Source organism: Ambystoma mexicanum, chromosome 6p, assembly GCF_040938575.1.
Source record: "Ambystoma mexicanum isolate Mex_15411 chromosome 6p, UKY_AmexF1_1, whole genome shotgun sequence".
NCBI lineage: Eukaryota > Metazoa > Chordata > Amphibia > Caudata > Ambystomatidae > Ambystoma > Ambystoma mexicanum.
Window position 1 is genome coordinate 888,810,748 of NC_090935.1, and position 23,024 is coordinate 888,833,771.

Genomic DNA, 23,024 nt, shown 5'->3' on the forward strand with positions numbered 1-23,024 from the left:
CGGGCAGCTCCTGAAAAGCTTGGATCCAGGAGTCGAGCTTCCCTTGTCCTGGGCCATGTCCGTTGAGGTAGGCCTCAGATCTTCTGGAACCTCCAAGAAGCGCAACTCGATGAAAACTTCACCCTTGAGGGGCGTAGAAGAATTCCGAAACGGGTCCCCGTTATCGGAAGTGGAAACTGGAGTGTGAGGCTCGATTAAACCGAAAAAATGAGAAAATCTCCTGAAAAAGCGTGAAAACGCAGTAAAAGCTCGAGAGCTAAAGCACGAGGACTCCCAACACTTAAACGTGCGGTAAAAATCTGAGGATGGCTGCCAGGGGAGGGGCTTAGGGAGAGGGCAGTCATTGGCTGGGGGCAGTATGACCCAGAGATCAGTGATTGGTTACTACTAAGAAAAACAGATCAGAAACAAAACTGATACTGATTTCTTCTTTACCGAGGATTCCCAGCCTGACGGGGAATATTCATGAGCATGTGAATCCATGCCAGACCCCATGCTGGAGAAGCTAGCATTCACAATTCTACCTATATGTGAGATTGGTGATATTCCCAATGCAGTTTATATGTGGCAATGGCTAATATTCGCTATTACATCTACATGTGGCGCTGGCGGACATTTACAATCCTGTCTAGATGTGACGCAGGCTAATGTTCACAATTCTAAGAGTGGTACTTGCTAGCATTCACAATTCTGTCTGGGTACGGCGCAGGCTAATGCAAAAACAAACATCTTAAGATTTTTACTGTTCCCTTTTTAAGAGGGGAGGGTACTGATGCAGCAAGAGGGTAATCGACCATTAGTAGTTTCTGTTGCACAGGCTGTGGAGATGGTACCCCAAAGGGTAGGCGGTCAGCAGAGACCTAAGAATAGGTTTATGCTATGCTTTAAGCTTGGTGCATCAGTATCAGGGGCCAGCAGAAGCCCCGATTTAAAAACATAACCAATAACACCCACAAATAAACAACATACAAATGTCTCCACACTGAACATTTCCTAAAAAGTGCATGCAGCAAAATCAGACCAGCTAATGAACTTGACCCTTGAATGGCAGTCACCCCCGTGTCGGGGAGGGGGCGTGGTGGGGGGGTGGGGAGGGGTCTTTGCCGGTTGCGAGGTGTTTCCATTTCTATGGCGGCTGCCCCACATGTATTAAAAAGGAATTCACCCATTCCACGCTTACACAATAAAGTAGTATTTTGCAGGCATGTAAAGAAAAACAATCACTTTGATAGTAGATTTACATTTAATTTGACCAATTTTTTCCTTTTATTGTGTTTGTAAAATAATACAAGTTGTATAATTACATACGCACATCGAGATTGATTGTTTTTATCTTGGGACAAAACATTTTACACAAAGTACAGTCTTCATTTCCATTTCAGAGTGTTGAGTAAGCTTATTAGTTAAACAAAGACATTAGCAGTCAGGGGGGAAACCACAACATGAATAATCAAGAGCCAAATGTTAACACAAAAATGAAACAGTGGCTAGCTCTATTTTACATCAGACATACTATGTTGCTTTGAACGGAGTCCCAGCCATTTCTCGGTCAGCAGTTTTTTTTCCATTTCCCGTTCTTCTGCCTAACAACAATGTTGTATCCTTTACCTTTGGCACCAATATTTAGACTAAACGTCTGATGGAACACTTTTTGCACCAGCAGTAAATGCCAATTTATACCCCGATTTAGAAGTAAACTCAAAGGCTGTCGATACATAGCATTTAAATCGTTTTATACTCACTGCATGTGAATTGTTGCATCCATAGTGCAGCAGATCAGCATCTAATAACCTACATTTCCAACAATTGTATAAAGAACCCATTCTTTAGCACTGTGTATGTCTTTTATACCAGCTTAAAATGCTTCACAATTTCAAAACGAGTTCTGTTCTAAACAAGAGAACCCCAGAGCAGCGTGAACAAGGGAATTATGTTTGGGGATTCTGCCGTGTCCCAGTGACACCAACCTCGGCGTAAATGGTACACACACGTTCCACTTGAAAGGTCTCTCCAACATGAGCAAACGATAAATGTCCACCAATAATAGATTAGGTCTTTTTGGTTGATAACAGAAGAGTGGAACAAGGATGCAAAATTGTATTGGTCACACCTAATGGCATTCTGCAGCAGACTCACAATGGCCCACGACAACTAGAAGCACCATACAATTTTGAAGGCAGCCAGGAGACATGGTAGAGGTATGTGGTCATAAATACAATGGCCACATTAAACGGGATGTTCCTAGAGCACCAGGATGAGATGCTACTTCAAAGCCAAATTATCACACTGAGTCGTAAAGGCACATTCTAAGCCAAGGATGAGTGTGAAGGCTGGCAAAAGGAAGCAGTGCTTTCGGGTGCTGCGAAAACCTCAGAGGCTGTATGAAAAAATTAAGGAAAGAAAAGAAAATGGATAGTCTCGGTAACAAGGACTCACTTTCTGGACCCCAGTAGGGATGGTTTTGGCTGCCAAACACCAACTACATTGTCCTAAACTGATAACCTGTTTGCATACCTTCACTAAAAACAGTATAGTATGCACTTTCGCAGAGCGTTTTCATGCACTCAACCTTACAAATTCGAATTTTCGATTAGATCATCTTCTTAGGTCATTGATTTCAAGATTAATGGCCATGTTAAAATACACTCTGTGCAATGTGTTATGGGTCAGCCTCAATCATGCATCCATCAGAAAGGCCCTCAGATGCTGCATTTAGCAATGTACTAATGTGCAATCGGCTCTCCAGTTCTAAAGGACGATATTACTGCTCAGTTTTCCATTTTCAGAATGAAGCTTGGTGAAAAGAACGATTATACAAACGTGAATACTGATTTCATGCAGTCCCTTAAAGGAAAGGAGACCATAAGCCTGGGGCACCATAATATGGGCATCCAAAACTATCAGTAAAGGATTCACTGACCATCTTTAACAAATGTTATATTTACTATTGGAGACTATCACAAGTACTGTGCACAGGAGAGGTGTGTGTTTTGCTCCCAAATGAGGTGTGACTTGATAAATCACCATAAATATCATAAGAAAAGTGTGACATCCCATCCCAATGTTGAAAAGGATATCATTGGAGGGGCACATGGCTACAAAGGACAACAGGCAGAGAAAAATTAATTAACCAATCTATACAACAATTTCTCCCTAGAAACAAAAATGCTGCTGCATCAGTCAGCCAAGACCTTTTCTGAGTGATGCAATCTATAAAATGGGGCCCTGGGCTAATGTTAAGAGTCCAAATAGAGCGATTCCTACTAAAGAAGAGGTCTTATGCTGTAGTTACCCACAATTGAAAGACTAGATTCTTTTAAGACATAACAATGCACTGTTTTTTATTCTAGACATGGCACAACAAACTGTGTAAAATGAAAAACTTCTATGGTCATGTTTCTTTCACACAATGACCTAATGATATGGACCATAGGCACAATTCTGAAGTACTCGCCTACCACATTTGCAGGATTATAAATAAACAGTAAGTGCAAAGCTTGTAGGATATACAATTTTATTGGAGTTTGAGTGCAGGGCGAGACAATAACAAGGCCTTCTCTATAATGTTTAAATACATTGTTCACTGCTCTCGCTGAATTGTATTTAAATAAAAATGCTTACTTCCTATCCACAACATCAAAAAAGTAAGCACAACTACTGTAACACATTCCTGTTTTATATCAAAACTTTCCAAGGCAACATTATTAAAATGATAATATCACAGTCCCCCCAAAAACATGATTGTGGAAAGAGGGATGCATCTTCGGGTCAGGCAGCCTTTTAGGTACTCTTTTTCTCATCACCCAACAAGTGAACTGTGGCTCGCTTAGCTGAGGAAAAAAAAGAAAAAAAAAGAAAAAAAAAAAAAGAAAGTTATTTACTTAATCCAGACAAAAGTGCTTTAGTACCATTTTCTTATTAGAAGAACATGCACACTAATAAACGGGTTTCAGCTTGAAAAGTTAACAATGGCCTAGGAATTGATAAACATCCTACTGCACCACAAGAAAAAAGGGAATAGTACCTCCCTTGCAGTTGGAAAGGGCACAAGAGACTCATTTAGGGACAGCCTCACACCAAGTCTGTGCTACGGACAATGGTACAAACAAAAACGTGCTTCTCTCTGCCAGAGACCCATCGTGCAGGCAGTGGCGCCTCCAGAAATTTTTCATAGGGGTGGCCTGATGAGGCCACAGGAAATCTTGGGGTGGCACACAGGGTGCCAAACAGGGGCGGATCCAGCCTCAACATTTTGGCGGGGCTGGATGGCAGTTTTGAAAACTTTTAGTGAGCCCGGTCATTAAACCTATTGGGCTACTGAACCACCCTCGTCCTAACATCCGCTTTGCAAGCCCAGTAGGCTGAGTAGATATCACGCCTTCCTTTGGCCCATTAGATCCATCTTTCACCCCAACTCACCAGAGGCGTAGCCGTTATTCTGTAACAAGTGGGGCCTGGAGCTAATGTAGTAGGGCCCACATTAAGAAGAGCCTGCAGAAGAAAGGGCACTTGTTCTGCCCCCAGCCAAATACATAGGAGTGACAGAGTATTGAGGGAGGGCGAACCAATCAAAGGGGGTTGTCCCCTTGAGAAAAGGTTTTAAATAATGTGTTAAAAGGAACAAGTTACTTACCTGTAACTGTTGTTCTCCAGCATGGGTCTGGCATGGATTCACATGCTCATGAATATTCCCCGTCGTCAGGCTGGGAATCCTCGGTAAAGAAAAAACCAGTATCAGTTTCGTTTCTGATCTGTCTTTCGTAGTAATAACCAATCACTGGTCTCTGCGTCATACTGACCACAGCCAATGACTGCCCTCTACCTAAGCACCGCCTCTGGCAGCCATCTTCAGATTTGGAAGCACGTGAAGTGGCAGTATGACCAAGTGAAGAGCCGCAGAGGGGTAGGCGGGAGGGTTCGCATGTGAATCCATGCCAGACCCATGCTGGAGAACAACAGTTACAGGTAAGTAACTTGTTCCTTCTCCAGCATGGGGTCTGGCATGGATTCACATGCTCATGAATAAAGAATACATAGCAGTACACACATGCACAACCACGGGAGGTGGCAAAGGCTCAACATTAAGCATCACATCAACTCAACATTAAGCATCTTACCTCCTCACCAGGCTCACCTCAGGCGAACAGGTTGCGCAGCACTGCTTGGCCGACCCTGGACTCCTCCCTGGAATCCCGGTCGACGCAGTAGAATTTCGTGAAGGTGTGCGTCGACCTCCACGTAGCAGCCCTGCATATGTCCAGCAGGGGCACACCAGATAGGAACGCCGTGGTAGCTGCGATCGCTCTGGTGGAATGGGCTCTCGGACGGCCAGGCAGCGGTCGGTTTGCCAACCGGTGACAGTACATGATACAGCCGGAGAGCCATCTGGAGATGGAAGCCTTCGAGAGAGCCTTCCCCTGATTGACAGGTCCAAAGTTCACAAAGAGTTGTGACGTCTTCCGAAAACCTTTCGTGCGGTCCACGTAGAACTTCAGCGCTCTAGCTACATCCAGCGAGTGCAAAGTCCTCTCAGCCGGCGACGAAGGCGACGGGAAGAACACAGGTAACACCAAGGGTTCGTTGAGATGAAAGTCCTACGGTACCTTGGGCATGAAGGAGGGGTGCGTCCTGAGCACTACCCTCGTGTCGTGGAAAGTCAAGTACGGGGCCTTGCAGGAAAGGGCCTGGATCTCTCCCACTCGTCGTGCGGAGGTGATGGCCACGAGAAAAGCTGTTTTCCACGATAGAAACTTCAACGGGGCCGAGTGCAGAGGCTCGAACGGAGGTCCCATGAGTTTGGTCAGCACCACGTTGAGCTCCCACGCCGGGGCCGGAGCCTTCACCGGCGGGAACGATCTGAACAGTCCCTTCATGAACTCTTTCACCAGACGATGAGACCACAAGGACGTCCGGCCCGTGGTTCTGGTGTATCGGGAGATCGCAGCAAGATGAATCTTGATGGACGCGTGTGCCAGACCAGCTTTGGCCAGCGTCAGCAGGTACGGCAGCACTTGGGGAGCCGTAATCCGTAGAGGGTTAATCTTCTGTGCGTGGCACCAGACAGAAAACCTCTTCCATTTGTGTCCGTAGCATTTAAGAGTCGAGGACGCCCTGGCCTTTGCAAGAACCTCTCTGCAATCGGCCGGTATGTCGTATCCTCCAAACTCTAGCGCTGCAGGAGCCAGGCCTGCAAGTTCAGCGACTTCGGGTCGTGGTGGAGGATGGCGCCTCCTTCCCTGGAGAGTAGATCCGCGTCCGCCGGCAGCTTGATTGGCGGGGACGCCGACAAGTCCAGAAGGTCCGGGAACCAGATCTGCCTCGGCCACGCAGGTGCGACGAGGATCATCCTGCACCGTGACCTCTTGAGCTGGTTGACGAGCCGGATTAGCAGAGGCAAGGGAGGGAACGCGTAGAGGAACAGGCCCTCCCAGGGGAACGAGAAAGCATCGCCCATGCTCCTCGTCTGGGGAAACCTGCTGGCGAACCTCCGGCACTTGGTGTTCGTCGCCGTCGCGAACAGGTCGATCTGGGGTGTGCCCCACCGTCGGAAGAGGCGATCCACCAGATCCTGCCGTAGTTCCCACTCGTGGCACGAGCGCAGCTCCCTGCTGAGTGAGTCGGCGATGGTGTTTTTTATCCCTGCCAGATGAAACGGCACCAGAAGAATCCCTTGGGCGACGGCCCAATGCCACAGGTCCTGCGCCTCCTTGGACAGCGCTGGGGACCTGGTTCCGCCCTGTTTCCTGATGTAAAACATGGTGGTGGTGTTGTCGGTGAAGATCCTCACCACCTTGCCCTTGAGGGACGGAAGGAAGGACCTGAGGGCCCAAAACACTGCACGGAGCTCCAGGACGTTGATATGCAGGGACTTCTCCGTCGGGAGCCAGAGTCCCCTTGCGTGCAGATTTTCGGTGTGCGCTCCCCACCCTTCTAGGGAGGCATCCGTGGTCACAGTCACCTGGTGGGCTGGGGTCTGGAAGTCCATGCCCGCCGTCAGATGCGCGCGGGTGCCCCACCACCGTATCGCTCGTCGGAAACTCTCGTCGAGCTTGATCCTTTCCTCGAAGCTGCCTGTCGTCTGGATCCAGCGCGCATCCAGGAACTCTTGCAACGGGCGCATCCGGAGCCTGCACATGGGAATGAGGTAGATGCAGGAAGACATCATCCCGAGGAGGGACTTGATGGACCTCACCTTGGCCGCGTCGGCCACCAACATCCGTTGCACCTTGCCCAGGATGGTCCTGGTCCTCTCCTCCGACGGGGAGGCCAGAAGGGACACTGTGTCGAGCCTCGCTCCCAGAAACAGTGCGACTTGCGCGGGCACCAGGTGGGATTTGGCGTAGTTCACGGAGAATCCCAGGTCCGTGAGGAGTTGGACGGTCCTTGCCGTGTGGACCACGGCGAGCTCCCTCGTCTTGGCGCGGATGAGCCAGTCGTCCAGGTAGGGGTAGACGTGAATCCCCTCGCGGCGCAGCTGCGCCGCCACCGGTGCGAGGCACTTGGTGAAAACCCTGGGTGCCGACCGCAGTCCGAAGGGAAGGGCTTTGAACTGGTAATGACGCCCTTGGACCACGAATCTGAGGAATTTTCGGTGCCCCTTTAGGATGGGAATGTGGAAGTAGGCATCCTCCAAATCCAACGACGATAGGAAGTCTCCTCCCTCCAGCTGACCCAGGACGTGCTGGAGGGTGACCATCCGGAACTTCTGCGCCTTGATGAACTTGTTCAGGCGTCGCAGGTCCAGGATGGGGCGCCATCCTCCCGTCTTCTTCTTCACGAGGAAGTAACGCGAGTAGACTCCGGAGCCCCGAAGCCTCTTTGGGACGCGTTCGATGGCGCCCTTTCTGAGCATCGCCTTTACCTCCAGGAGAAGTTGAGGGACGTGAAGTTCTTTCCTGGCCACGGGGGGGACGCGCGGGCACCTTCTTTGAAACTCGAGCGCGTGGCCCCGGGCCAGGGCGTCCAGCACCCAACGGTCGGTGGAGATGGACTCCCACACGCTGACGAAGCCCGCCAGCCGGCCTCCCACCGGGGTGCTTCGGTGGGGGCCCGACCCCACGGCCGGTTCAATCCTGCTTGGACGCGGCCTTGCCGCCTTGGCCTCCTTGGCGACGACGGCGGGGTCCGCCAGACTTGCCTCGTCCTCTGTAGGCCTCTTGCGATGACGAGCGGGCCGCTTGACGGTAGGAAGCGAAACCGCCGCCGGAACCTTTGGAGGCGCCCTTGCCTCCGCCGCTCCGAAAGGGCGTCCGCCGTTGCTGCAGTACTCCAAGGGCCCGGGCCGTCTCAGTATCCGCCTTGATGGCCTGAAGGGAATCGTCCACTGTCTTCCCAAACAGGTTGTTCCCGTCGAAGGGCATGTCCAGGACCCTGGTCTGGACGTCCTGCCGAAAGTCCGTAGCCTTGAGCCATCCGCGACGTCGAAGGCAAACGCCGTTGCCCATCTGGCGGAACCCAGTGTCGGCGATGTCCGTCGCCACGGTGATGGCGTGGTCCGAGGCCACCTCACCTTCCTGCAGGATCTCAAGGGCCTCCGCCCTCTTGTCGTCCGGCAGAAAATCCAGCAGGGGAGCTATCTTGTACCAGAGTTCCCTGTCGTAGCGGGCCACGATAGCCAAGGCGTTGGCCGCTTTAATCGTCGTCGCCGCCGACGAGATGACTCTGCGTCCCATGGCATCCAATTTCTTTCCCTCGCCGTCCGGCGGGGAAGTCGACGTGGAGGCCGCACCCCCCCCCCGCTTTCTTCCTGGCTGCCGCGGAGACGACGGAGTCCGGGGTAGGCTGCGCCCGGAGGCATAGGGGGGCCGAGTCCGGGACCCGGTACTTTTTCTCGTACCGGTCTCTTCTCGCTGGCGTCGTGGAAGGGTTCTTGAGGAGGGAAAGGCCCTCATCCCAAATGTCGTCCAACAGAGGCACTGCGAGGACCGTCTTCCTCTTGGTCTCGCGCCGTTGGTAAAGGAAGCCTTCCTTTTTCTTCTCCTCAGGGCAGAGTTGGAAAAGCTCGGATGCCCTGGCGATCATTGAGTGGAACGATCCAATCTCGTCGGGCGGAGAAGCCCTGGTGGGAGGCGACGACGGAAAATCCTCGTCGTATGCCTCGTCGTCCGTACCCGTCGCTGCCGTGTCAGTCCCCGTATCATCCCCTCGGGTGGACGGGGAGGAGGGCTGGACGGGGCGCGACGGTTGAAAAGGAGGCGGTGGATGAATCCTTCTTTTCTTGGTAGGGGGAACACCAGAAGGTCCCGGTTCTGGATCCCCCGACGGGAGAGGTTCCTCCGTCAGTAACGGTAGTCTCGTCCTTATCTCGGAGCATAAGGACTGTATAGCCAACAAAATGGCCGCTGAGTTGTCTTGCGGCGCTGGCAGAGGGGAATCCGACGGGCGAGCAGGGGCCCCGTCGGTATCCTCGACGATGTCGTCGTCGTCACCTGCGTCGGGGCCCATTCCGACGGGCTGGTCTTGTTCTACGCCTAGGCCGTGGCTTAAGACCTCGATCAGTTCCTCTTCTGAGGTTGAGGCCGAATCTACGACGACGCCCTGCCCCCCCTTCTTCCCCACGGAGGGTTTCACGGGGGTCCTATCGATGGGCACGAAAGAAGACTCCCTCCGAGGAGGCAGGGAGATTCTGGGCCCCGAGGCCGCCACCACTGGTGCAGCCTCCACAGGCTGGGCCAGGGCCGCCGCGACCGTTTCGATAGAGGGCTTGGTCGAATGGATCAAGGCCTTCACCACCTTAGGTGCGCTCACCGCCTTATCCTTGAGGGAGGGGGCACTGCCACGCTCCTCCTCTGCCTTAGAGCTCGACCGGGGTCTCTCCAGGAGCTTCGCCGGGTGCTCGGCCTTCCTCTTACCCGACCCAGAGCGTTGGCTCGTGGTTGATGGTGCCGGGGAGGGTGCGCCCTGCCTGGCGCCCGTAGAGCCCGACCGTTCGGCGCTCCCGGTGCCAGCGGACTCGCGGTGCTTGGCCTTATGTTGGGCCCCCGTCGCCGGGGCGCCCTCAAAGGTCTTAGAAGACCGCTCAGATTTCCTCTTCTTCTCGCCAGACGGGCTCTTACCCTCCAGCCAGCTGGCGAGACGTTGATGGCGGTCCTTCATGGTCCGTTCCGACATGTTGCCGCAAAACGCACAGTCCTTCTCCACGTGCGTCTTGTCCCCATGAAGGCAGTAAAGGCAGAAAGAGTGTTCGTCCTCCTTGAAGACGTTCTGCAGCTGGCATCCAGGGCAGGCCCTGAACAGCTTTCCGGGCGTCGAGCTTCCCTTCTCCTGGGCCATCTCCGAGACCGGGCCTGAGAAGCTTCTGGAGTCCTCCGAAGTGTAGCTCGACGAATCTTCACCCTTGAGGGGCACAGATGAATCCGACACGGGTCCCCGTTGATCGGATGTAGGATCGGTGGAGCTTGAGGCTCTTTTGACCGAAAGAATCGAAGTTTTTGTGAAAAAGCGCGAAAAATTAGCACTAACGCTCGAGAGCAATAGCACGAGGATCCCAACACATGAACGTGCAGTAAAAATCTGAAGATGGCTGCCAGAGGCGGTGCTTAGGTAGAGGGCAGTCATTGGCTGTGGTCAGTATGACGCAGAGACCAGTGATTGGTTATTACTACGAAAGACAGATCAGAAACGAAACTGATACTGGTTTTTTCTTTACCGAGGATTCCCAGCCTGACGACGGGGAATATTCATGAGCATGTGAATCCATGCCAGACCCCATGCTGGAGAATATAGTGCATTTTACAGTACACTTTGTGATAAATTAGGTAAAAACCACCCAGTTTACAATCGATTTTGTAGGGTAAGACATGAAAAGTATGTTAGATTCCAAGCCACCAACAATGCACCGGAGCATTTTCAAACACATTTTCATAATGCCTTTGTCCGCTATATGCCAGTACTCTGCAAGTGTAAAAAAGCATTTTCATATTGATTGTGCTCACACATGTCCTTTCTGGTGCACCTATATATGCCAATATTTCCATATATGACAATAATCATGTTTGCTTTGTCCATAATGCCAGTAACGATACTATAACAAAGCATGTTTATGCTAGCTCTCCCAATACGCGCCAGAATCCCCATGTAAGAACATACTCCTGTTGGCTTTGCCTTAATGCCAGTGAAAAAAGAGCCATGCCACATTAAGAAAATATATCCTTGCTGGCTACAAAAATCCCCCACTCCACATATAATAACACTCATCATGTTGTATTTGCTCCCTAACGGCAATAAAAAATGTCATGCCACAGTAAAAAAACATATAGCCTTGCAGGCAGCACGAATGCCCCCACCCCAATGTTAGAATACGTATGTTGCTTTTGGCCTTAACACCAGTAATACACTGCAATGCCACAAAGAAAACATGCTCTTGCTGGCAAGCCGGTAAAATAGCTCACCGGGCTGAGCGCATGCTTTTGTAATCCTAGTGTGATTTGCAGGTTCAAATCCAGGCAAGGCCAACTCTGTCTTTCATACTTCAATGTGATCTCTGTGATCTATACCCTCCTATATGGACCTCATACTATTATGTTGCTTTTGCAACTTGTTACCTCTCTTACTCTGTACTGTACTGTTTTCCCTGCTCACCAAGTTGTACCACCGCCGTGATACGTATGGGTTTGCGCAATGTCAATAAATGCAAGAAATAAATAAAGCTCATTAAATGAGTGCAAACTTCGGCTGGGTGATACATTTGATGTAAATATGTTCTCTGAAAATCGCTTTTGGTGAAAGCGCTATATAAATAGCATATCATCACACAAATCCCCCCATATAAGAACATTTATGTTGCACACATCATGTTATATTCCCCCATGTAACAATATGTATGTTGCCTTTGACCTTAAACACCAGTAAAATAATAAAGACCCAAGTCAAGATAAGGAAGCATGTGCTCCCAATGTAAGAACACTCATGTTGCCTTTGACCTTAATGCGAGTACAACATTCCATGCCACAGTAAGACCCTGCTAGGCCAGCCCCACTGTAGTATTCTCCCCCACCCATCCCCACTCCAACCCCACCATCACATACAAACACTCAAGTAGGCTTTCCATTGCCCAAAAACATGCCATGCACTTAGAGTGTGAGTCTCCCGACTAGACCCTTCTGCAAAAGGTGCACCTGCAGCTTTTGTCATTTATGGCACTATTTATTTAGTGGCTATTACTTCAACTCACTGCTTAGGGAAATTGGGGGGCACTTCTTTCCTCTGAGCCTCATCTGAAATTGCTTCTACCCTGGGTTTGTTCTTAAGGAAATGCCACCCTTTCATATATCACTGAAGCATATTCTCCCTACTCTCAGTCTGTAAAACTGCCCTGATGGGCTGCCTCATATGTTGCACCTAGGGAGGGCCATCTATTTATACAGGGTTGCTCCTTTTCGCTCTGTTGGCACACTGTTAGTAGCTTTTGTTCCAGGGAAATGGAGCTGGAAACATGCAACTACTATCAAAGGCAGATGGGCAAAGCAAATGATTGTGTTGGACTAAGGACACCAGAAAGTTCTACTACTTAATGTGATCCAATTTCATTACTCGGGTGGCATTGCAGCTTTATGGGCAGAAAGGAGGTGTGTATCAGTGCCCAAAATCTGCAGGACCACAATGTAAGCATGTGTCCCTTAACATTCATTAAGCATTACACATTTCATGTTGTAGACTTTGTTGGACTTAATTTTAGCTCAGAAAGCATTGCTCATTAAGGATCTGGTCTTCAGCAAATGTGTTGCAGCATTTTCAGTGTGTGTGTTTAATGGTGCTTGCTATAGCCTCATATATCTACAACTGGGGCGAGGAAGGTGCTATAGTGTCCACAGGGGATTCGCATTACTCCAAATCCTACTCTTTCTTGTCACTCTCAATCCTCCTGCTACCCTGCCAAGTAATGCTGCCAGCCTGTGCACATGCTTAGGAGCTTTCTAGCCAAAGAGAGCATTCTGGGAGTGGGAGGAGTGCTATTTGGAGTCCGCATTTGAATTAAAATAAAGTATTATTTGAAAGCTATTTGCTTACATAAGGTGACTCGAGAGGTGAAAGTGCCGCAAGTTGTAAGGACTATGTCAAGGAAGGGAAGGACTTGGTGTATTGAAGCATATTGGCAAGTAATATGGACACTGTCATCCTCTGAAGCATTAGAGAGGGGTGCTCGTTTCTATTTTAATGCAGCATTCTGAAGTGCACACAAGAATGAGGGGAGTCACATCTGTTAGTGGGAAAGTTGATAGTTATTTAATTTAAATGTTTCTAGAAGTCCTATATAGAGGGACCAAATCTAGCTGTGCACAACAGGCCTAGGAGCTCATTTGTTCTGGGTGGTGACAGAATGGTCGGGATTGCGTAAGGAGGTGTAAGTATAAAGAAATTGCGTGTGTGAGGAGAGCAGAATTGTGTAGGGAGATCAGGGCAGTGCAGTGCTGGCCTCGGTCAAGGGTGGGGTGAAGGTGGGCAGCAATCATGTGTCTTGTGTGGAGAGTAGGGCAGTGAAATGCCTCCCACCTGTCGAATGGGCAGGTAGAAGGGCAAAGGTATTTGGGGGTAGAAAGTAAAGGTCACCGAACATGGGCCTCTAGTCCAGGGGACGGCTGTGACAGGAGGGGCCCTGTTTTTGGATAGGCAGCAATGATGGCAGCACTGCTCTTTGCCGATTGGCAAATGACGACGTGGCAGGGTTCGCATACGACATGGTCTGGCCACGTAGGCCAGATACAATTTAAAGAGCTGCTCTTTCAATTGGCAGGCACCGCAGCAACACGTTTTTGACAAAGGGTGTACTCTTCACGATGGGTACAAGGAGAATGGCCTCACTGAAAGAGACACCGATTATCCTGCTAAGGTGGCCAGCATGCATCTCGCAGCCAGCAGGTACTCTCTTCTTCCAGGGGCGTCTCACCTCCACAATTGTTCTATTTAATAATAATGGGCTTGTTACATTTTAACGCCTCCTCCCTCCCCCACAATCAGTTTTGTGAGGAGAAAATAAAGCGGTGTGGAGAGCGCCGGCTTGAGGTCAAGCGAGCAGGCCTGTGCATGGCAAATAGGCAGCTGCAGAAGGGGGGGGACTTTAGCCGTCCCACGCCCATGCCTGGCACCACCCCTGGTGCCACATACCTCAACTCTGAAGTGCTTGCCTAGGACAACCACTCGATCCCTCAGCGCCGCAGCCCAGGCCTCCTTTTCAGTGCCTGGAAGTGAACAAAGCCTGCAAGTGCAAGCCAAAACAGAAATGCGTGCACTCAGGCTGTGTTTATTGTGCGATCAATGGGGGTAGGGCCACCATCATACGTGGCTTGATCCAGTCCATCGCGGGTGGTGAGCTGCGGCAACAAACAAAAAAATGTGTTCACACTGAACTGCACATGTGATTATTGTCCATGCACAGTTCAGAGGGGAAGAAAAAAAAGTGTATTTTTTTGCTTTTTCATGGGGTGGCCGATGGGGGGGGGCCAGCATTTTTATAAGGGTGGCCATGGCCCCCCCCTGGCCACCCCTTGGAGGCACCCCTGCGTGCAGGCACTTCCTGGTGGAGCAGGGGCAGATCAAGGCACCAAGGTACACGCACCCACTGAACAAAGCAGCACGTACACATCCCAACGGCTCCACATGTGTCCCACGTGATAGTATCCGGTGTCCTGAACACCTCTCACCCCCCACTACTAACCAATCATCACCTGCAAATTTCCCAACCTGCAATAGAACAGTGACAACTCATTCGCAAACTAGCCCCTGCAGCATTCCACAATGAACAGAACAGATTCAAGTCTGAAAGCCAGCAGAAGCCCCGATTTAAAACTTAACTAACAACACCCACAAATAAACCACATACAAATGTCTCCACACTGAACATTTCCTACAATAATGCATGCACCAAAATCAGACCAGCTAATGAACTTGACCCTTGAATGGCAATCACCCCAGTGTCAGCAGGGGGGGGGGTCCGGGGGGACGTTCAGGGAGCCACCAGTTGCGAGGTGTTTCCATTTCTATGGCGGCTGCCCCAGGAAGGAGTAGTGCCGGAACGGGAGCAGAAAGTTCCAGTCCAGCAGGTAAGTAGGGCAGGGAGGTTTAGTAAAGGGTAAGGTTTGTTTTTAGCAATAGGGGCAAGTTGGGGAAGTAGTGAGGCAACGGGAGATGCTCTCTGATGGCGCCACCTGGGGAAAGACGGCACAGTGTATTCTCTCCCGCTGTTCCAACCACCTTATGGGTGGATGAGCGCCCCTCCCCAGGAGCGAATTCCAAGTGCATGCACAAATTACCCTGGACAATTAATCAGATATGTAGGACAACAATTAACACATCAAGAGGGCACTGGCTACAGTCAGAATTATGAACTTTTGTTGAACACAACTATATACTGTAAAAGCAACCATAAATCACTACTCTGCACGATTGTACTGGGTACACCAGTCAATGTTTTATGTGGGAGGCTTCTTTGATGATGCTTTGCTGCATGTGCCGAAGAGAAGACCTATTGAATTGTTGTCTCAACTCTGTATGCTCCTTCTTGGTTACCAGCTGGAGAACACATTGTTAATAAACCAAAGTCAATGTTCGGTTCACATTCTAATATGTCACTGCGAGAGTCCTCCGACTGGTTCATTGACCTCTTTGCCAAGGTAACTAATCGAAGGCCTCACCTGAAAAGCAATTCCATGTGTTGTCCTCCTAGTAGTGCCAAGATTCCTACCGTAGGGTGCTCCAAAGTTATTCTACAGTACTTATTGAAAACGTGTGCCCTGCTGCTTACTGGCTTATGTCGGCTACTTGTGTTTTTACTAAGGTTGATCGAGGCTGCACACAACTGACCTTTTTCAGGGAACCAAGACTTGCAGGTCTACCCAAAACACTGGCAGTGTTTTAAAAGGTCCATTGAGGCTTCACAGCTAGGCTTCATTTACTCTGTATGCATTATGATGAATCTAGGGTATTCGTCCCTTCTCCGCAGGGAGGAGCCACCCACTATCAGACTACAGAGGTGAGCCCGCTAAGCAGGACTCTGTTGGGGTCTTGGTAAGTGGGACCTCACTTGGAGCGACTTCCTTCTTGGGTACAAGGACTCCCAGTCCAGAGAATCTGCCTACATGGGAATTGGAAAAACTTACTTCAGTTTTGAATACTTCTCTTCTGAAACCACCAAGTAGTGACATTTCCTCAACCTCTTTGGTTTCAGGTAATGCTAGATCTTGCCTAAACTAAGTCAAAGAGGAAAGACATATCCCGTTTCAGATGATGCACAACAAACTAACAACCTTTGAATCAAGGAGAAAGAACCTTACACAGGGGAGGACCTCTAACGTAAGTACATCCAAGGAGCGGAGTGCTGTGGATCAGCAGAGTCAGCCGCCGGAAGCCTGGGGTATCGAGCAGTGGAGTAACCACTGCAGGGACGAGTCACAGAGACCGCCCCGCTTGGTGGCGTGACCATGACGAAGCCATGGTGGGGCCCGCTGAACAACACAGACCAGTTGAACCTGGAGGAACAAAACCTCCCATCTGCCGACATGTACGGACACTACAGAAGCGAACAGACTTGAGAGCGAGTCAGCGATAGACTCGGAGGCAAAACTGCCATAGCCGGATGCCAAACCTTGTGAACCAGCCCAACTCAAGAGAAGGGAATAGTTTCTTACCTGTAACTCCATTTCTCCAGCATTGGTATCTTTCATGGATTCACATGCTTAGAATATTCCCCGTCGTCAGGCTGGGAATCCCCGGTACATTATATAGACCCTTTCCCGTAGGAAAACTTTTTCGACGCTTATGCGTCCTATCCACCTCGTTTTGTATCATGCGTGCCCGCGCCGTCAGGACGTCATGATATAAATACAGGTCCCGCCCCCGCGCCCCCTCAGATTTCGGCCCCCAAAGTAGTGGGGGAACCGGTTTGCATGTTCAGGGGAGGCAGACGGGCGCATGTGAATCCATGAAAGATACCAATGCTGGAGAAATGGAGTTACAGGTAAGAAACTATTCCCTTCTCCAGCATTGGATCTTTCATGGATTCACACGCTTAGAATAGATTACATAGCAGTACCACCCCCAAAGAGGAGGCGTGCATGCAAACCCATATACTTCCTTCGCAAAGCCCGTTCCCTATGATCATGTATACATTAGAAATCATTAACATAGGAAAACGAAACACATACAGTCATAAATTCCACAGGATGCAACCCCTCAGCCGGGGCTTACCTTATTGGAATAGGTGTCGGAGCACCACCTGTCCCATCCGGGTATCTTCGGCATGTTGCTGCGACAGGCAGTAATGGCGGGTAAAGGTGTGTGTAGCCGCCCAGGTAGCCGCCATGCAGATGTCCCCCAGAGGGACTCCGGCCCACAGTGCCGTCGACGATGCCGCTGCTCTAGTTGAATGAGCTCTTGGCCGTCGTAGAAGAGGTTTCCCTGCCCTGGAATGGCAGTACGAAATGGTAGATGACACCCATCTTGACAGTCCTTGCTTTGAAATGGCTTTTCCTCTAGCACCCAAACCATAGGCCACGAACAGCTGTCTCGTTTCTCTGAACGGTTGCGTACGATGAAGATAAAACTTGAGAGCCCTTTTTACATCCAATGTGTGTAACATGCGCTCCGCTCCCGAGCATGGCTCCGGAAAAAACGTAGGCAACACAATAGAGGAGTGTTTATGGAACACCGAAGGAGCTTTTGGTATGAACTGTGGGTTAGTGGCTAGGACTACCTTGTTCTTGAAAAATCGTAAGTATGGTGGGTCTACCATTAGAGCCTGAACTTCTGAAATACGTCGGGCTGAAGTGATGGCCACCAGGAAGGCCAATTTCCACGACAAAAACTTTAGAGACGATGATGACATTGGCTCAAAAGGAGGCTTCATAAGAGACGTTAAGACCAGATTGAGGCTCCACTCCGGTGGAAATTTCTTCTCTGGAGGGAAAATCCGAAAGAGGCCTTTAAGGAAGTGCTTTATCAGGCGGTCGCTGAACAATGGTGCCGAATGCCGTTGACGAGTAAACCTGGAAATGGCTGCCAGGTGTACTTTTATTGACGAAACCGACAGGCCCTTTTGAGCTAAGAACAACAAGTATGGAAGGAGCTGTTCCGGCTTAATCGATTGCGGGGCCAAACCTGGTTGATCCTCGCACCATTGACAGACACTTCTCCATTTGTACGCGTATGAGGCGTTTGTGGAAGGTGCTCTTGCTGCTTGCAGGATACGCCGACAGTCCTCCGGAATCGTTAGCCGACCAAATTCGGCGAAGTCAGGAGCCAGGCCGTCAACTTGAGGCTGTCCGGGTCGTGATGCCAAACGACACCCTCCTGTCGAGACAGAAGGTCGGGGGTCTTCTGGAATCTCATCGGTTCCGCCACCGCTAAGTGTAGCAGGTCTGAAAACCACACCTGTCTGGCCCAGTACGGGGCCACCAGAATTACCCGACATGGGTACCTGAGGATCCATTGCAACATCCTCCGGACAAGGGGAAATGGAGGGAATGCGTACAGGAATTTGTTCGTCCATGGGAAGGAGAACGCATCCCCCAGAGAGCCTTGCTGAGGCCATCTGCTTGCGTACTGATGGCATTTCCTGTTGTTGTCGCAAACAACTCTATGGAAGGATGTCCCCATTTCTTGAATACTTGTTGTAGTTGTTGGTCGTTCAGCACCCATTCGTGAACTTCGTTCATTTCTCTGCTGAGGGCATCGGCTTCCACATTTCTCACGCCTGGCAGGTGGAACGCTAAGATTTGCATGTTGTGTTGCAGGGCCCAATGCCAGATTTTCTGTGCTTCCGTCGATAGGGACCTGGAACGTGTCCCTCCTTGTTTCCTCAAGTAGAACATCGCAGTGGTGTTGTCCGTCATGACACGCACCACCGAGTCCCTCAGTTGAGGAAGAAAAGATTTCAGAGCCCATCGCACTGCTCTCAGTTCTAGCAGGTTGATATGCAGGGAGGACTCCTGCAACGACCACTGGCCTTGTACCTGTAACGTATCCAGATGAGCTCCCCATCCGCTCAGCGATGCATCCGTCACCACCGTCTTTTGAAACTCTGGTTCCAGTAGAGGCGTTCCTTTCGTTAGATGAGTAGACACTCTCCACCAGCAGAGTGCTTGAACTAGTTGTTCGTCGACGACCAGTCTGTCGGACCAGCGACCTCGGCTCTGCGCCCAACGGTCCGCTAGAAATTCCTGGCAAGGCCTCATAAACAGACGGCAGTTGTTTATCAACGGAATGCAGGACGACATGGTCCCTAGCAGGGACATGTACTTGCGCACTGAAATCTTGGTACCGCTTCTCCATTCCGACGCCTTGCTTTGAAGTTTCTGAATTCTTTCGCTGGATGGTCTCACCAGGCTTGTGTGTGTATGAAACTCCGCTCCTAGGAAGACCAAGGTCCTCGAAGGCTCTACGGAGGACTTGTTGAAGTTTATTGCGAAGCCCAGTTCCTGTAAGAGGGACATTGTGGCCCTTAGACTGTCTCGTGTTTGTTCCCTGGACGAACCTCTGACCAGCCAGTCGTCTAGATATGGATAGACATGGTGACCATCCTTCCTTAAATGGGCCGCTATAGGGGCCAAGCACTTGGTGAACGTCCTGGGGGAGGACTTGAGCCCGAACGGGAGGACCTTGAACTGAAAATGCTTTCTCCCGACGACGAACCTTAAATATCTCCTGTGTCGTGGGCGTATTGGGATGTGAAAATAAGCGTCTTGAAGGTCTAGTGACGATAGATAATCCATGGGTTGCACCGACCGGATAACCTCTTGTAGCTTTAGCATTTTGAATTTTAGGCTCTTTAGCCATTTGTTGAGAATGGTCGAGAATGGACCTCCATTTGCCGTTTGGCTTTTTGACAACGAAGAACCGGGAATAAACTCCTTGTCCTTCCTGTGCCGCAGGAACTCTCTCTACCGCCCCCTTCCGCAACATAAGCTCCGCCTCTTGTCGTAGGATTCGGAGGTGGGGCTGTGTCGAGAATATAGGCGGAAGACGCGGAGGCTTGTCTTTGAATTGTAGCGCATGACCCATGCGAATCGTGTCTAGAACCCATCGATCTGTGGTGATGCATTTCCATCGGTCGAAGTGATGAGACTCGTCCCCCCAGGACGTTCCGAAGGCCGTCATTGGTTGCTGGCTTGCTTGTTCTTCGTCGACGACGGACCCGAGCCTCGCCGCCTGGAGGCTTGATAGTCCCTGCTTCTACGTGCCGACTGGGAAGCTCGTCTGAACCCTTGTGAAGAGTACGAGGGCCCGTTAAATCCACGGTCCCTCGAGGCTCCAAAGCGGGAGTTTCCAGAAGCACCCCTAAAGGGGCGAAAAGAGCGAAAATTTCTACCCGTTTGAAGGGAGCCGAGGGACCTAGCAGTATCCGTGTCTTCTTTCATCCCCTTCAACGCTTCATCAACCTTTTCGCCAAACAGGTGTTCCCCTTCACATGGCATGTCAAGGACTTATGTACTACTTTCCGTCCTGAAGTCCAGTACATTGAGCCACGCTTGTCGACGAAGCACTACTCCATGGTTGATTTGTTTGAAGCCAGATTCTGCTAGGTCAACTGCGATATTAATTGCGTGGTTGGAGGCCTCTTCGCCATCCCGCACCAGTAACATAGCTTCTTTCCGGTGTTCGTCTGGCAGGTGTTCTAGGATAGGGGCTAGTTTGTGCCACATTTCCCTATCATATCGTGACACGATCGCTAAGGAATTGGCTGCTCTTACTGTCGTTGCTCCGACCGAGAGCACCTTTTTTCCAAAGGCGTCCTGCCTTCTAGCCTCGCTTTCCGGTGGCGTTGAACATTTTTGCTGTACCCTGGCCTTCGTAGCCGCTGCCGCCGACACCTCCGAGTCAGACAGAGGCTGTGATGTTAGACATTTTGGAGTGGACTCCGGAGCTTTAAACTTTTTCTCAATCCGTCCCTTTATAGCTGGCTCCGAGAACGGATGGTGCATCGTCTTGAGACCTTCTTGCCACACGTGGTCCAGAATTGGGATGGCAAATACCGATTTTCTCCTTTGACCCATATGGTCAAAAAGGAAACAGTCTTTCTTCTGCTCCTCAGGAATCAAGCCGAACTCGGAACAAGCTTTTCCCATCATTGCATGGAAGGCTCCCACATCATCCGGGGGAGATGGCTGTGTCTGGCTCCTCGTAGACTCTACCTCTACATCCGAATTCCATGTTGGGTCCCTCGACGGTGACAGGGAGATGTCTGACCCTGAGTCACCCAGTATAGAGTCAGACTCCGACAACTCACCCTCCTCCTGAGCTCGAGGACGATCTTTTACCGCCTGGGGAGCCGATGGGTGTTTAGTCGTCGAGCGAGCCGTACAAGTTTGCTCGTCGACGGAAGGTACAGAAAAAAGTGACGATGACGTCCCAGGTTGAGGGATCTGCGTATCCAGCCTCTGCAGGAGCTTCTGAAGAGTATTAAGCACATCCAGAGACAAAACTGTCTGGGGGGTCAGTAACGTTGATGATATAGGTACCATACCCCCACTCGCACTCGTCGTCGTCGCCGACGTGGAAGGCCGTAAACCTAAATCCGATGGCTGCAGAACCGTGTCACCTTCACCTTCCGCCGAGCAGGCCGTGTCTGGCTGCAGTAAGACTTCAGGGGGGGATCGGGTCATAGACCTCTGGCAGCCAAGCCATAGACTGAGTCTCCGTCGACGAAGGAATCCCAACCGCTGCTGCCTGAACGGTAATAGGCATCGTCAATGACACCGAGGTCGACGAGCAAGTCGTCGTCGTCGAACCCTTAGACTTCGTTGTCGATTTCGATGCCGACTTCCCGGCTGAAGCATCTCGACTCATGAAAGACCTGGGACGGTCCCCTGAGGAGGATTTTGACAGCGCTTGCCTCTCCGTCTTAGATGATGAGGAGGAGGGCTTTTTATGTGATGAGGAAGATCCAGCATGTTTCCCCTTATGCTTGTCCTCAGTGCGGATTTCCGCTGGTCGTACCTTTTTCGATGGAGGTTCCGACTTGCTCCTGGAGGCTGTGGAGCCAACTTCCGAAGCCGGGTAGGCCCCCGCTCCGTCATTAAGCCAGTCGACCAGCCTTCTTTTACGGTACTTAAGGGTTTTTTGGGAGAAACCCTGGCATATCTCACATGTATCCGCCGTGTGGTGCGGGTGGAGACAGTAGATACAGTCCATGTGGCCATCTCCTTCATAAACTTTTTTGAGGCCACATGTTGCACAAGGGCGAAATAACGCCTTTCCAGACATAATTCTCAAGAATTTGAACGTCGCCGAAGCGAAACAGAAAAAACAACCTAGTTTCCACTAATAGTAATCACGAGGATCCCACTACTTTGAAAGACGGTTGAAATCTGAGGGAGCGCGGGGGCGGGACCTGTATTTATATCATGACGTCCTGACGGCGCGGGCACGCATGATACAAAACGAGGTGGATAGGACGCAAAAGCGTCGAAAAAGTTTTCCTACGGGAAAGGGTCTATATAATGTACCGGGGATTCCCAGCCTGACGACGGGAAATATTCTAAGCATGTGAATCCATGAAAGATCCAATGCTGGAGAAAGTACCCCGGTGGCTCAGGAAAGGGGGGGGCAAGTGGCACTGAACAAACTGTATGAAACGAGTTAGAAAATCGATAATGGGACCCTGAGAAACCTGAAGTATCAACCTTGGGCGAGACCACGAGAGTTGTTTAATATAAAGACTGGAGACGGCTGACAGCACCCTATCAGAGGCCCTGAAAGAGACATTTGGGAAGCCCATGAAAATTGTAAAATACAAAGATCGATGATGGCAGGCAATGCCCTATTAAAAACATTGAGAATGCCAATGATGAGAATCTGAGGAATACCAAGTATAGGTCTTGGGGAGAGAACCCGAGAGTTGAAGAAATAAAGATTGGAGGGGGATCAACAGTGTCCTATGAGACAGACTAATTGATTTGAATGTGAAAGACGCACTTCAGAGCCTGAGAAAAGCCAACCTTGCTTGAGAGCGTGAGTATTAACTATTGTGGTCCAATAAGACGGAGTACTCCATTAGAAACAGTAAGAAAGTGAAGCAAAGTAAACGTTAATGG

The 23,024-nt window shown here is 50.4% G+C and overlaps 1 protein-coding gene across 2 annotated transcripts in view; it reads right to left on the reverse strand.

The window, feature by feature from the left end:
• Positions 1-1,224: 1,224 nt before the first annotated feature.
• Positions 1,225-23,024, reverse strand: part of REEP5 (receptor accessory protein 5) — a 264,547-nt gene continuing 242,747 nt past the window's right edge. For both annotated transcript variants that reach the window (XM_069625504.1, XM_069625505.1), the window contains exon 5: positions 1,225-3,830. In XM_069625504.1, the coding sequence (XP_069481605.1) occupies positions 3,781-3,830 (50 nt within the window). In that variant the 3' untranslated portion in view covers positions 1,225-3,780. The remainder of the gene's footprint in view (positions 3,831-23,024) is intronic.